The sequence below is a fragment of the Pterocles gutturalis genome, unplaced genomic scaffold, assembly GCF_000699245.1.
Source record: "Pterocles gutturalis isolate BGI_N339 unplaced genomic scaffold, ASM69924v1 scaffold10269, whole genome shotgun sequence".
Taxonomy (NCBI): domain Eukaryota; kingdom Metazoa; phylum Chordata; class Aves; order Pterocliformes; family Pteroclidae; genus Pterocles; species Pterocles gutturalis.
Genome location: NW_010130705.1, coordinates 71,217 through 86,235, shown reverse-complemented (window position 1 = coordinate 86,235; position 15,019 = coordinate 71,217). Strand labels below are relative to the sequence as shown.

General features: G+C 38.3%; 1 protein-coding gene across 1 annotated transcript in view; it reads right to left on the bottom strand.

Annotated features, from left to right (window-relative positions):
- LOC104466785 (protocadherin-15-like) overlaps nucleotides 1–15,019 on the bottom strand; it is a gene marked incomplete at both ends in the record, with an annotated part of 108,892 nt that overhangs the window by 23,723 nt on the left and 70,150 nt on the right. The window contains one exon of the mRNA XM_010080321.1: nucleotides 9,460–9,588. Coding sequence (XP_010078623.1) covers nucleotides 9,460–9,588 — 129 coding nt within the window. The remainder of the gene's footprint in view (nucleotides 1–9,459; nucleotides 9,589–15,019) is intronic.

The window sequence follows — 15,019 nt, the reverse complement described above, 5'->3', positions numbered from 1 at the left end:
TGGGGCAGTGAGCGAGTGTCTGTGTGATGCTTAGTTGCTGTCTGGGATTAAACCACGCCACCTCTGAACAGTCTGTAGTAACTACTGCTGTTATTCTAGTAACTCCTCAGATCTACATGAGTAGTCTCATTTCCATCTTTCACGGGGCTAACTTATAAAGTACTGCATGATAAAACAGACCTGGAAACCTAGGAATATAAATGAGTCATTACTTTATTTCCTGGAAAATACATCCCACATTTACTGGAGATACCACAATCTACAAGATGATAGGCTTTATCTGTCGTGGTAAGTTTAAATTTGCATTACCAACTATTCTTCAACATTACTAAGAAAACTGCATTAATATAAACCAACAGTGTTCCTGAGAAACAAATTATCTTCCTCCATCTCAAACAGCTTGAGAATACAATTCTGGGAGATCTGAATTAGCAAAATATCTCTCGAAGGATCACTAACTCTGAAATATAATGACAAGTGCTCAAATGTCAACAATATTAATTATACCATTATCAGTCTTTTCAAAAGAAACCTCCTACTAATATCCACAACTCTTGCTCCCAAGCAGTAACAACAGGATTTAAGCAGGCTAATTGAGGGTTTATGTTCAGATTGCTGGAGCTGGAAAAAAGCAAAATAAGACAGTGTGGCATTATGCATAGTTGTCTATAAAGCATAAGAAAACATGACAGGTATCCCCTCATTAAAGCTGCAAGTGGAAACACTTCCTAGGGACCACTCTGCCACCAACCTGACTTCCTGCAGACTAAATTTTCCTTCAGGTCTTCTTCAGGGCCAGAAGCTCCCCATGATCCCTACCTACCCCAACAAAAGTTCCTGATCTCCAACAACCTCTTCAGTATTCCAGCAAACACTGCAGCTCAAGGGAGGGATGGAAATTGTGCTGGAGTATAGAAAGGATGCTGTTGGTGGGAGTTGGGTTACTGTTTTCATGGATGATAACACGACTTTTTATTATTATGGGTTTAATGGGTTTATTTATGGATTGAATTTTTTTTTTTATTATGGGTTTAAAAGATTCCCAAGCCCCTCAATTGTGTCAAACAGCAAGTTAAGTGTGGGTGGGAGTGCTAAATTGGATTTTGTACTTGTTTTTCAGGAAAATTACTGCTTGTGCTCATAGGCCAAAATTTACATCTCCCAGATGCAGTAAGAGGCTACAGATATTTGAAACATTTCTGACCTCCTAGTATTTCTTTAAAAATATTTCAAGGAGTGAAAATCAGTCATCCATGAAAGTTTGTAATTTTTCTCCTTCTCTATATTTGAGACAAGCTTTTCTTCTCTTTAATTTTGTTTAGCCTGCTTTTACAGAATCTTTCATTTCCCCATTTAATTCATTACGTGCTCTAAGCATAGGAAAAGATTATAAGGTACCAAGAGTTTTGAAAGATTTCTGTTTGATGGACAGAATGGATGGACTCAAAATAATGCCAAAGGAAGTAAGGAAACAAGGAAATACTTTTGTCCTCCCGGTGCTGTCATCATTTTCGCACACATTCTTCTCCTGATTAATAAATCATGCTCCTAAACATACATGGCATCACTCTATGCCCATTACAGTTAGTTGCAATACTCCCTTGCAGACCAAAAACTTACAAGAGTTCATACAAAACTGACATTTAAATTATATTATTCATATTAAAAAAACCAAAAATTCTTTTACAGACAGGATTAGAAGACTGCAAGTTTTGTACAAGTTCCAGATGACAAGAAATGACATAATGTTTTTTTTCCTATGTTCATGCTCAACCCAAAGCATACAGAAGGCTTTTTAAGTTACTTGATTCTGCTGTATAATTTCTGACATGCCACAAAACTTTTTACACACATATGCTTTTGAAAATCACTATAGGTATTTTTTTGTGTATGACCTCCAACAACTCTTCAGAAGAAAAAGTATCTTATTGAACTACCAAGTCATATCAACTTAGCATTTTTCTCATAACTACGCTTAGAGTAATTTGTAAGGGTAAAGGCAGCACATGGTAAATTTTCAAATATTGACATATTTGAGCCATTATGCAAGATGGGAAAACCTTTGAGAATGACTCTCATAGTTAATGCTAAATGCAGTGCATCTGGAGGGTTAGTTCAGAAACCAATTAAATGTGACTCTAAATAAAACTACAGAGTAAGAACAGTTAAATGCTACAAGCAAATATAAATTGAAATAAATTAAAATATTTTGCAGCTCATGGCTGGAAAAACATGATTTAATGGAGTGGTGAACCTCCTACGAAAGTTAACCACATTGTAACACTTAAAAATAGACAAGCTTCCTTTAGTCTGGCACACAACCAATCCTAAATTTAGAGACTTGTACTGACTGTTTTCACTTGAAAGGTGATTAGAAATGTTGCTTTTATGTTGAGTATGTTCTTTGGCAATGATATGATCAAGCAATTCAGAGATTAAATCAATGAATATACCTACTAGCAAAAAAAAAAAACCAAAAAAATTACAGATGAAATAACACTTATATTGTTTAAAATCTCCACGTTTAGTTGGGCTCCCAAACATTTCTCTAATACATTAATCCATTTTTAAGTTATTTTTGTCATTTCTCTAGACTGCTGGCTTTCCTCATAAACCCACCTAATTAGAGAACTTTAGAATCTGAGCTGGAACATCCAACATCTGGATTTGAAACTGCTTATCTCACTGGTCAGACTCTTAAAATGCTCTTGGTTGTGTGCTGTTGTCTTCTCTTGGTCACAGAAGAATACTTAAAGGAAATTAGTTTTATTATATCAATTACAGATATCGAGGCCACAACGTCTGAATATTAGAAAAAAGTTAGACACCTGACATGTATCACAACAGATCTCCCCAACTTCTTCTACCAGGCAGTCTTCAAAAAAGGAATCACTAATCAAGACAATTGTTCAAGTCACAGGAGAACATCTATAATGAGAGACTGCAGTCAAAAGTTAGCAGGCACAATATAAACCATCCCAACTTGTAAGCTCAGGAAAACCATAATTTCTTATCCCAGTGAAAGAAATCTGAACAGCCACATCTAAACAAACAGAATCAGACATCAAAATACTAAATGGGCACATACTGGGGACATGAAACCACTGATTCAGAAGAATTAGTTTGGCATCAGGCTGAAACAGATGAAAGGGCTTACAAACACACGAAAAACAAGAATTCACTTCACACAAAAATCCCTGGACTCTCAATGATCAACTGCTGTGAATGCGAAAATGATTGAAATGTTCCTCTAATAACATGTATCAAAAAATCCATTGTGTTAAAGCACATCTCTGCAGACAAAGATGTAAATTAATGCACAAATACAATAGCAGAAACAGGAAGGACAAAAGCACAGCTTTTGAAATCCATTTAGCTTACAAAGTCACCCCATTTATCACATTATGAGTGGCAAGGAGCTTTATAAACCTATTTGATCTTTGGTCTTAAGCTCACCTAAGTCCAAGGAACTGCTGTAAAGCAGAGGGAGAGTGGCTGCAGCTGCATGCTGTGAAATACCCTCCAGGAATTGTACAGCCCCTTAGGGGCATCAGCAGAAATCCTGCCTGGAACTGCCAGTCTAAGATGGAAAAAAAATTGCACAAATCTACAACCACATCTATTTCATCTCATGCCACAGGTTTGGACTTGTAACCATGACATCTATCTTGTTTTAAGAGGCCAAAGGAATTTGCTTGTTAACAAACAGGTGAAAATCCAGCTAGAAAGCACATGGGATTACAACATTGACTTCAGCAATGGCTGCCATTTCATTTCTTCTCACATAATTATTGTGACAGCTAATTATAAAATCTGAGAAACTGCACGGGGAAAGACAGTTGAACTTACTATGAGGGTGGTAGAGGCAATGGAACACGTTGCCCAGAGAAGCTGTGGATGCCCCATCCCTGGAGGGGTTCAAGGCCAGGCTGGGTGAGGCTTTGAGCAACCTGGGCTAGTGGTGGGTGTCCCTGCCCATTGCAGGGGGTCGAACTGTGTGGTCTTTGAGGTCCCTTCCAACCCAAACCATTCTGTGATTCTGTGATTCTATGTTATTAGATGAATTTGAAATAAATTGTTAGGAAGTGTATTATGCAGTGAGCAGCAGCCATGGACTCACTCTGTGTATCTGAGATCTCCTTCAGAGGCCATGATTTTGCTCTTCCCCAAGGGCTTTACTCCTTTCCCTCACAGATTGTCCTCTCCTGCCAATAAATCTCTCTTTTTTCTGGTCTTGTCCTTTTTCCTCCACCTCTAATTTTCCTACAAGTTGTCTAAGGGTACAGGAGACCCGAGAATTTAATTTCAGAAGCTGGTATTTGTAATAAAGATAAGGTGTAATCAACAGTGCAGGTTGTGGGCTATCACACCCTGCTCTACAAGCCTTCAAGCAGAAAACATGACAATGGTGATTAAGGTAAAGTGAGGTTCCTTTCTAGACTTTTTACAAGAAAATCTTACAATGTAATACCTCCCCAGCATTTGAAGCAGTTTTCCTGTATACAGAAACACAGAATCATGTAGTTGTAAGGGATCTCCGGAGGTCATTTAGTCCAACACAATAAGCCTCACTGAAATCTGTGAAATTTAAACTGGGCTTTAAATCATGAGACTTACAGGGTTTACCACCTTATGAACTTAAATAAAAACAGAAGCTTGCAATTATTCACCAATATTCACAGAAAGAAAGCCCTGTTAGGAAATTGGCATCATAACTGCATTGCATTAGCATTCAAAAGCAATAAATTTAAAAAACTTCTATAAGATTAAAAGAAAACATCTAGAATCAGCAGATTGGTACCATATAGGCTGTCTCTGTCCCACTTGTCTTACAGTTTTGCCTTGCTTTGTTCTGTAGTGGGTAGATGCTATTATATACACCACAGGTATGAATATATATTTATTAGGTAAATAGAAAAGGTAAATATTTCCGTTGTACAGTACAATCAAAGGCAGTCCTCCAAGCTTGCTCTTCCAATGGCTAGAATAGCTCCATCCTAAAGAGCAACTTATTTTCTTTAAGCATTTCTTTTCTCATTTAAAAAAGCAGCAGATGACAGAGGTATTACACACACTGTTTGCAAACCACTGTCATTATTGGAGCTTATTTATACTGTCTCCATTTTAGGGAAGATCTAGGGTCCAGTGATAATTAAACATCTGATGAGCGGTTGGTTTGTCCACTGCCATGTAATTCTTTATCTATATATTCCTTCTCATTTCCTTTCATGTCCCTATCTCCCCTTGACACCAACATGTTCATGCTGGAGATTTCAAACAGTGCTGATCGATGACACAAAAACACGCCTACAATAACCAAACAATGAGTGTGTGTGAAAGAATCCAGGTAAATATAAAAACCAGATGAATAAAAACTTCAGCTGAGTGATTTGTTTCCTCTCCTGGTCCCTTCCGGTCAACTGCTTCTTATTTATCCACAAACTAGATTTTTGAGGTCTGTAACAAACTCCTTGGGACTGTCTTTCACTGATCAAGAACGCAAACCTGTTTGCAGATTTGATTGATCCCCATCTAAATTTTATTCCGCTTTTTTACCTCCTATGCACCTGGTACTGACAAACAGTATACTGTGCAATGCAAATCATTCAGTTGCCCTGTCCTCAGCAGGATCTCTGCTGTTTTAGACTGCAACAGACAACACAGCACCTGAATTCATTTTGAAGTTTCCCATTTGAAGCTTTTTGCTTCCTGTTGGTCCTTTGTAGAGAACTTCATTCAGCAATTCTCCTCCTGTCTTGCTGGGGATCCCCATGACAGATATGAAAAAAACAGCAGGGAATCTAATACACCTCCAACTGCCCCAATTTAGACAACACTGAGAAAAATAAATGGGATTTGAAATACATCCACTACACTTTCAGCCTTATCCCTCCTAGCTTTTGTTCTTTTAATCTTCAGTATGCTCCCCAAATCCCCACAGGCAGTACTTCTACGCTGGTGCCTTCAGGAACTCCCAACAGGCAGACAAAGCCACCGGAGTGGCAGAATGAGAGCACTGAGGAGTGTAAACACTGCCTCCCTGCCCATAACGACCCCTCCTCTCTTCCAGAGAAAATGTTTAATTGCCCTTACTCTGTGTCTCCTTGGGAAACAAATTCCCAAATGTTACCTAAGCCTTTATGGGAATACCTTTTTAAGTCCAACTTTCACACTCAAAGTGGAGCAAAGAACTCTCTTGTCTGTGGCTAGAGTTACTCATGGGAGTGTTAGATCTAATTGGCTTATACCCTGAATTGCCTATAACCTTACCTGTATTAGGAGAGAGGGGACAAAAGGAGGGTGTGAATGTGACCCATCACTTGTTCAGAGGAACAGATGACCAGAAAACTGACATGAAGTTTTGCAGTCTCAATAGAGGGAAGAAAGAGAAAGCCCATATAGAGAACGAAGAATGGGGAAATAATAGCTTCTCAATAGCTTTTAGACTACTTCTAACATTTTAATATAGGTACTAATAAATTTGTTACAGCTTTACCCTTCTATTAATTGACATAGAATATATCCCCAGATTTACAAGAATTAATCTCTTCAACTGGCAACTGTAAAAAAGTTAAAATAATTGTTGTTTGGGGATCTTCCATGAAAAAGAATGGATTTCAGTATAAAATACATTCAAATTGTAAGCCAATTAGAATTAGGAATCCTCCTTCCTGCCATTCCCAAAGATGAGTGTGATGTTTGCCTTTTCCTAGTCATAAGGAACAACACTCCTCGGCACCTTTCAAAGATGAGAGAGAGCATCCTTGCAGTGGCATCAGCCAGCGTTAGCACCTTCAGAGGCATCCCATCTGCTCCCACCATGTCTCTGTGTCTTACTTCCTTAAGCAGCCTGTAATGTCTTTATCTGCTACTGTGGGTAGTGTTTTCCTCCCCCAGAAGAAAGGACTCAGGCATCTGAGAGTCCTGATACCAAAACTTACAAGTAAAAAAACCTGAGGCATCCAAGTAGTTGAGCACCTTTTCCACATCGTTTATCACTAGCTCCTCTGCTTCAACGGGCAGCAGGGCCCATATCTGCTCAGGTCTTCAGATAAAAACGCCTTACTGTATTCTTCCCCATGCAAAACGGAAGCCACCATTCAAAAAGGGAAAGGGACACCACAAAACCTGTTTATTTTTCAAGATCATCTGTATCACTGCCTACTCTGGCAGATTTCAGGCTCCTGTTCGCAATGAATACAGTAGAAGACATTCTGAAAAGCAGGCCTGCCAGTCAGCAGCTTAATTGTTGGTGGTGAAAATATGTGACGCAATGAGCACTACCTTCTTTTAACAGGCTATTTTAATTTAAAATAGGCCTTTATATTTTAACCACATCACAGCCTCTGTACAAAATGCATTGCCATAGAAAACTCTCCCATACCTACTGTGGTTCTAATGTACTACGAAGCACAAAAACACAACAAAAGCTATTTCTGTTTTTCAAGAACATCTGCAAACAACATAGCTACACCTAGATGCTCATCATCCTAATTTCAGCAATCTCACTGAAGCCAGAAAAAAAATTCCAAATGCCCAGATCACTCTTTTCTATACTATCTGCAGTTGTGAATATGAAACTTTAGAAACTATATCCAGTATTTGTACTACAAAGAGAAGGCTTTTTCCATCCAGGGACTGGGAATTAGGACTGGTGATAAACATGACAATAAATGATATAATGAGTTTCTGCCATTCCACAACTAGGAATAAGCTATCATGAGGCTTCATTAAATATCTTCATTTCAACACAACCCAGAAATCATACTAATTTATAAGATAGAGAGGTTCTGTTGCAATAACTTATTTTATTTGATAGTTCCACCTAAGCTAAAAATAGACCCAATCTAGTGTTTGAGAAGATTATTGCACCTTGAGGGCAGCCAGCAAAACACAAAATGGATTTTAAAGATATTCGGTACTGATTTGAAGTATCATGTCCACACATTTTAGGATGCAAAATGAAAAATGACCATATGAGATGAACACTATGACAAAAACTAAAGCAATAACTTCTTGTTTTATGGAAACTGACTTAATTGCAAGGATCCTGATTTCTGAATGTCCAAGGCTTCAAAACAGCCTTTGACATGGCTGATATTTCAGTCTAGCATAACAAAATTAAGCTTTGGAAAACTAAAATCTTCATCAATGCTGACAAAATTTATTTCCCTTTAAAGTACAGCTGAGGTTGGGACAGCTTCAGAGCAGCCCCCACTTTTAACGACACCAGGTTATACAGCAAGTAGAGCATACACAGATGTAGAGCCACTTCAGTATAACTGTACTGAAAAAGCCCACAAAACCTTAAGTATAACTTGAATTAAATCAAACTTCATGAATAAATAACAAAATTGGAAGGAAATGCAAACTTATACCAAAGAAGCATTTTTTTTCTATTTATAAATACCAGAAAACAACTGAAGTTTACTCGAAGACAAAATTAAGAAGAAATATGATAGACTAGCAACACTGATGGCTGTCCTACTGAATAATGTAAATTTGGAAAGAAACATGGTTATTATGGCTATATGCTACCCAAGATGGTTCCCATGCTACCCAAAGCTTCCTTATTCTTTCTGAAGGTACTGCTAACACAGCAGTTATGGAGCTCCCATTTTCTATTGATATGGTTGCTACTGGAACAAAAGGCAGATTTTTCACCTAAATTCCTGAAATAACACGCTTCCAAACTCATCTTTTACCTTCAGCTCATATTGCATCCAGCCTTTCTGCTTACCCACCCCTCAAGGAAATATGAAACATTATATTCAACTGCAAGTTTAAAAAACCCCTCAATTCTTTCTTTCTTCTTTCACCTGATGTTAGGAAAACTGACTTTGCCAAAAAAAAAGTGGTGCATGTTTCAAGTCACTGAACCTGCATTCAGTAGTCCGGAAGACCCATATATGTTATAAAAATTTACACAGCTTCAAATCACTTAAACTAACATAACACCCCAAGCACAATCTATTTTTATAACAGGTCGTCGATTATTTCACTCAACAGTTTATCTGTTTTTCTCCTCAATGGCCTTAAAATTTTCCGTATGTGTGACAATTTTACATATATATGCATCATTTGCTCAGTATGTCAGAAAAATATTTTAAAAGAAATCAGTGAGAGTATAAAAATGTGGTGACAATGTTGTAACACTGTAAATCTGTTACAAGCAAGCTTTTACAGCGGGGCATCTTCAAGAACAGTTTTTTAACATGATATTTTTAAATGAAAAAGGTTTTTCAGCTTTTAAGCATAGAGAAGAAAATCAATTCTGCATTTTAAAGCCCAAAAGACGACTTTGTGAACATAAAAGCATCTGACAAGAGACAGTTTGCATTTAAATCTAAGACATTTTGATGTGAGTTTATCTAAGGTACAACTACTTTGTACTCCTTCCTAATAGCCTGGCAGTTTGGATTACAAAATAAAAAAATTAACTCTGTATAGTCAACTTACCCTTACTTGACCAACAAAAGCATTGGCTTCCTCTTCCTGTACAGACAGGTTTTTCGGTAGAAACATATCAAAAACTGGTCCATTGTCATTTACATCCGTCACCACTATATTAACAGTAGCAGTCGAGGTCTACAAAGGTAACATCATGAATAAATTAACTTCATTTTACAATTTCACAGATCACAACTGATTAGCAACCTTACTGCTATGTATTAGACCCAGCCAGTACAGACCCATAGGTAAACAGATAATCAGGGTTTTTTTTCTCATGTTTTTGTGAAACAGGAAGCATTATTAATTCGAAGAGTTTATTTTTACCTTTCTTGCAAGATAAAACAGGCTTGAGTCTGAATAATGTGTTAGAGATGCACAAGGGGCATCAGATATCTTTTTTTGTTTACATGGTATTTCAAGGATTTATGGATCTTTCCTTCTGAGTGGGGAAAAAAGCTAGAAATACCAAAATTTTCCAGAACTATAAATTTGGAAAGAAGTTACTGATTTTACTAATCAAAATATGCCACTGTGATGATTAGCTTAGATGATTAGTCAGCCTTTTAGCTGGCACAATCCTGCTACCATGGCTCCACAGTGAGCTCAGCTGGCCTTGGCTCAGAGATCTCTGTATCATCCTGCACCCACATCACGCTGACATGCTATTAAGCATTAGCACATCAACTTTAACATACAGAGAGGTGCCTAGCGGGAACAGCACAATTAACTATATTTAACACACGTCAAATTTCAACAAAATGTGTCTGCTCCCTACTGAAATCTTCTATCCAACTGGAGAGTGAAATAGTTTGTTTGCAGATCCTCACAGCTTGACTCAGATCCCTTTTCACTGGTCCTATATACCAAGTGTTTCAGACACAAAACACCACATTATTGTATTTAACACAATATTTTAAATCAACCCAACAAATGCTAACACTTTTGCTATCGGAGATACTTCTATTCCATAAATTCAAATCCAGCACAGCAGCAAGTACCACTGTGAACTGCACCTTCAGGGTTATTACAGTTTAAGATTGTAAGAGAAACAGATACATCAGCTAACACTGGCTACTTCATGCAGTTAGTTATTTCAAGAATATGCCTAAGCATTGTCATCTCTCAACTTCTCTGTTTCTCGAGTTTAACAGTTTTGCACGGAGAAGCAAAACCATGCCTTTGTTTTATGCCCTGTAACTATGGAAGAGCTGGGGCTAACAATGCAAGTTTCTGTGGCCTGTGACACAGTTTGCAAAGAGAAGGAATGAACATTACTCTTCATCCGATACAGAAAAGAGAAGCACTAGTGGGTAAAAACCATGGTAAGAAAGATTTGAAATTACATAACAGGAAGCCTTTAATTGAAAGAAGAGAGAAGCACAGGCACAGAGAGTGCAGGGAGGCTACAGCATCCTCCCCAGGAGCAAGACGCACTAGTATCTCTGCAGACTGATGCTGTCGTGGAGGAGTGGATGGGCAGGCTAACCTGGTATTATAACACGGCGTCATTAGTCTAGGAATGCTTCCTTCAGTGTTTATTTAGTTCACATGCAAAGAAAATAAAATTATCTTATTTTATAAATACATTCTGTAACCTGTAACCATCATCCCTTAAAAAACAATAACAAAAAAAGTCTGAATATAAACCGGCATCTCTGTATGTCTCCTCTGAAACACCTTATGGTGCAGCACCTCTCATGTAACAAACCTCAAGTTCCATATCCTCATAGGTCTCCTCAGTAACTGCCCACAATAAATGCAGAATATAATCTAATTTTTATTAAGAAGCAAGCTCCTTGTATCTGCCATGTGGGAAAAGCACTTGCAAAGGACAACTAATGTACTCAAAAGCTACTCACTATCTTAATAGTACCTGGTCATGCTTTCATGGCTGTGTCACCTGTTCAATCTGATAACTTACTCTCTGCAGGAGACACGCTGTAACAGCTCAATCTCCTTCGCCTTCCAAATCCTCAGACTTGGCAAGCAGCCCAGTCACTGGTATTGGAGTCGGCTGCCTCTTTTCAGGGCTATAAATCCAGCTGCTGTGTCTGCAGAGTCCCACGTATTCCCTGCCATGCTACCTGTGCTAGGAGGCTTCCTTAGCAATCCCTCTTGATACCGGCACAGATTCCAAACACACACAAGTAGCATAAATATCACCCACGCACAACACAGCTCTTTCAGAGCCAGAGTTTTTCTACAGTTTTTGTATGGAAGCAAATGCAGAAAACAGATCTCTTCCACAATAAGTACCATACAATAACTACTTAATATGTAAAAAATAAGGAATACACAATATTTTGAAACAAACAAACAAAAGGATGCTTTCAGGCTGGCTTCTTATATTTGTTTATGCCCAGTTATTTTCTAGTTGTTTCTGAAACTGCCATTCCCAAGGTCAATTTACATAAGGGAAAAGTATTTTACAATTTATGTATTGTCAACTCAAAACATACTCCAGAATGTTTGCTCTGATGTGCTATGTGTGGTGAACATAAATCCAACTTCTGAAGCTAGCTTGATTCCACTGAATAGAGGGGAATAAAAACTCTTAAGATTTAATAAACTGAGAGAAACACGGGATGAAAAATGCTGGCTTAAGGCAGTGAGTACTTCTCATTTTGAAAATATTCCTTTTTCATTCAAGAGAATTTTAATAATGTTTAATTTATAATGTTTTATAATCTGCAGTGTGCTTAATTCTTTTGACACTGAATCAATCCACAGCAGCTCTCAGAAAAGCTGCCAAAACATGCCTTTGCATCTGATAACTTCTGAATCCACTGCTGAAAGTAGAATGAAGTGCATGCCAGTGGGAAGGGGCTCACATACTTATTTTATATACACATAGCGACATGTTAAGAGGAACTCTTACGAGGACTTCTTGTATATGATGGGGTTTTTTTTAAAACCAAACAATTCTCTGCTCTGGAAGCACTCTATTAACAACATGACCCTCCTGCAACACTTTTGGCTTAAACAAAAAAGGGAACATTTTTTCCCTTCCAGCCTTCTTGAAACCCAATCATTATAATGTGAAACACAGAGCTTACTGAAATACTGAAGTAAGTCTAGAAGAGGTAATTTGAAGAATCACAGAATCATGGAATGGTTTGGGTTGGAAGGGACCTGGGTTGGAAAGGACCATAAAGATCATTGAGTTCCCACCCCCCTGCCACGGGCAGGGACACCTCCCACTAGCCCAGGTTGATCCAAGCGTCATCCAGTCTGGCCTTTGAAAGAAGCACCAAAGGATACTCGGGTTTCAACTAAGAGGAAACAGTGGAGGCAGCAAAGAAGCCCGAGCTCTGCTTAATACAACCTGGATTTAAAGACTAATTTTAAGACCTTTTTTTAAATCTTTATCAATGATGTAGAGGAGGGTCCTGGGCAGGGGCCTGCCTTGCCAGGAGCAGTTCTGTGTGAAAGGCCTGCGTGTGGCGACAAACAGTGAGTGGAGCAGGAGCACCTGCATGCCCTGGCAGCAACACGGGCCAGCAGTTTGTGGGCTGTATGGACAGGGGACCAGCCTGGGGATCCAGGGAAGGGATCATCCCTTCTGCTCAGCCCGCAGAATACCACACCTAGACATTTAGCATTGGGAGAGAAAACAGGTGTAAAGTGACATGAGAGAGGTTTAGACTGGACATAAGCAATAGCTTCTCCCCATGAGGACAAAAATAAGAACATGTCAGCATGAAGGAACAAGAGTATTTTCCATACACTGTCCTCTAGCTTGTCTTCACACTGTAGACAGGTACTGGGAACATGCTCTCAGCACTCCCTGGATAAGAATATGAAGAATCCAGTTTTTGATGCCTTTTTGTCATTAGAAAGGAGTTACCCAAAAAAAAAAAAAAAAGGAATAAATCAACTACGAGACTGACTTGTGCATATGAAGGGTGAAAGTTTTCTTGAGTGATTCATTCTATAGGTTATCCTGCAACACAGGGCAGGACTTGTCATTGGTGCTGAGAGATTCCAGGTCAGACTAAACCTCCAGACTAACAAGAATTGTGAAAATTTAAGAGTTTTTCCTTAGCTTAGTTTTGCAAGAAAAAAAAAAAGTTTGTGTGGATTTTATAAGAAGGAAGAAAGGGAGATTGGAAAACAGACATTTGGAATTGTTTCCTAACTACTCTGTTACCTAAGATTTTTAGTATTTTTCAAATTGATGGCAATACTTTTACTCATCTTAAGTATCCTACCTTATCTTGTGAGACAACACAGCCACACAAGATAGCGCTCCACTTATGAATTAAAACCACAATATTTTGGCAAAGGAATAATATTTTATTGAGATGCCAAACAGGAAAATTATTTTATAAAATTAAGTTTTCTGTTCTTCCTAAACTTCCAAGAGTACTAAAATGAGATCCTGGTACAAGACCAACATTTCAAAAATATCCTCATTTTTTTATATTAGTCACAATTTAGCAAACTATCAAAAGTCAATTAATTCAGTGGCAAGATCACCAAGAGGAGCATTCAAAACAAGCTCTGGTTTAGCAGCAATGCCTCTGTGTCCTCTTCCTTTAAATCACTAACAACAAACTCTGAAACTGAGGGAATACTCAAAAATCTTGCTGTCTCATTTAAATACAGGAAACATTTGTTATCCCACTGATGGATCAACACCAATCTTTTACATGAAGTGGTAATCAGTTGGCTACCTTTATTTCTTTGAGAAGCACAGAGCAGCAGTTCTGCCATTTGCATCAGAAACTGCTCTAATTAAAGATTATTAAATAAAATCAACATTTTTATATCCCCATTAGATGGCTCCTAAGATTTGCTTATGCTCTCTGCAAGACACAGATTAAAACCAACGTGTGTTTCTGAACTAGCCTTTATTAGACAACTAGAATAAATTACAGTGGCTTATTCACAACTGCAGCATGGCGCAGTATTGGTAACATCATGATCATCTGTCCTGTGGATAATGCAAAAAAGTCACCAGCAACACTAAAATCACATTGATGAAACAACCATTGCTTAGAAGTTATGTTCAAGGCTAGCCATAACCTCTTTTCAGTCTGTCACTGGAACAGAAAATCAGAAAGCAAGCAGACTGTGGGTCATACCCTTTCTTACCGCAGCCAATGACTATGTGACACACTAGCCAACAGGCGAGAAGGACCCCAGGTAGTGAATGCATGCTTCGGGGATAAAAAGTGCACTGTAGAGAGGATAAAAGTAAACACACTGAGAAAAGGTCACTGCATTTTGTATGAAGCTCAGTTTCTTGTACCACTAGAAGTGTATAATTTCTTATTACCTTTTTCAACTGCAGGTAGCAGTGGCTGCCTGTGATCGTTCCCACTGTCACATAAACTGCACCTCATTTTCTATGTTAGTCGCTTAAAGTCTTCCGCCAAGGAAACCTCCAGCACGCAGACAGAGAGGTGGAGATCCTTTTGACTTTGTCACAACTCATTACATCAACATTTTTACACCAGTAATGAAGAGCAATTTGACTATCAAACCAGCAGAAGTTATATTTAATGACAAGTTCTGACTGGGTGTTCATTTACTGCTGCAAAGCCAGCTTTCTTGTCTTGTT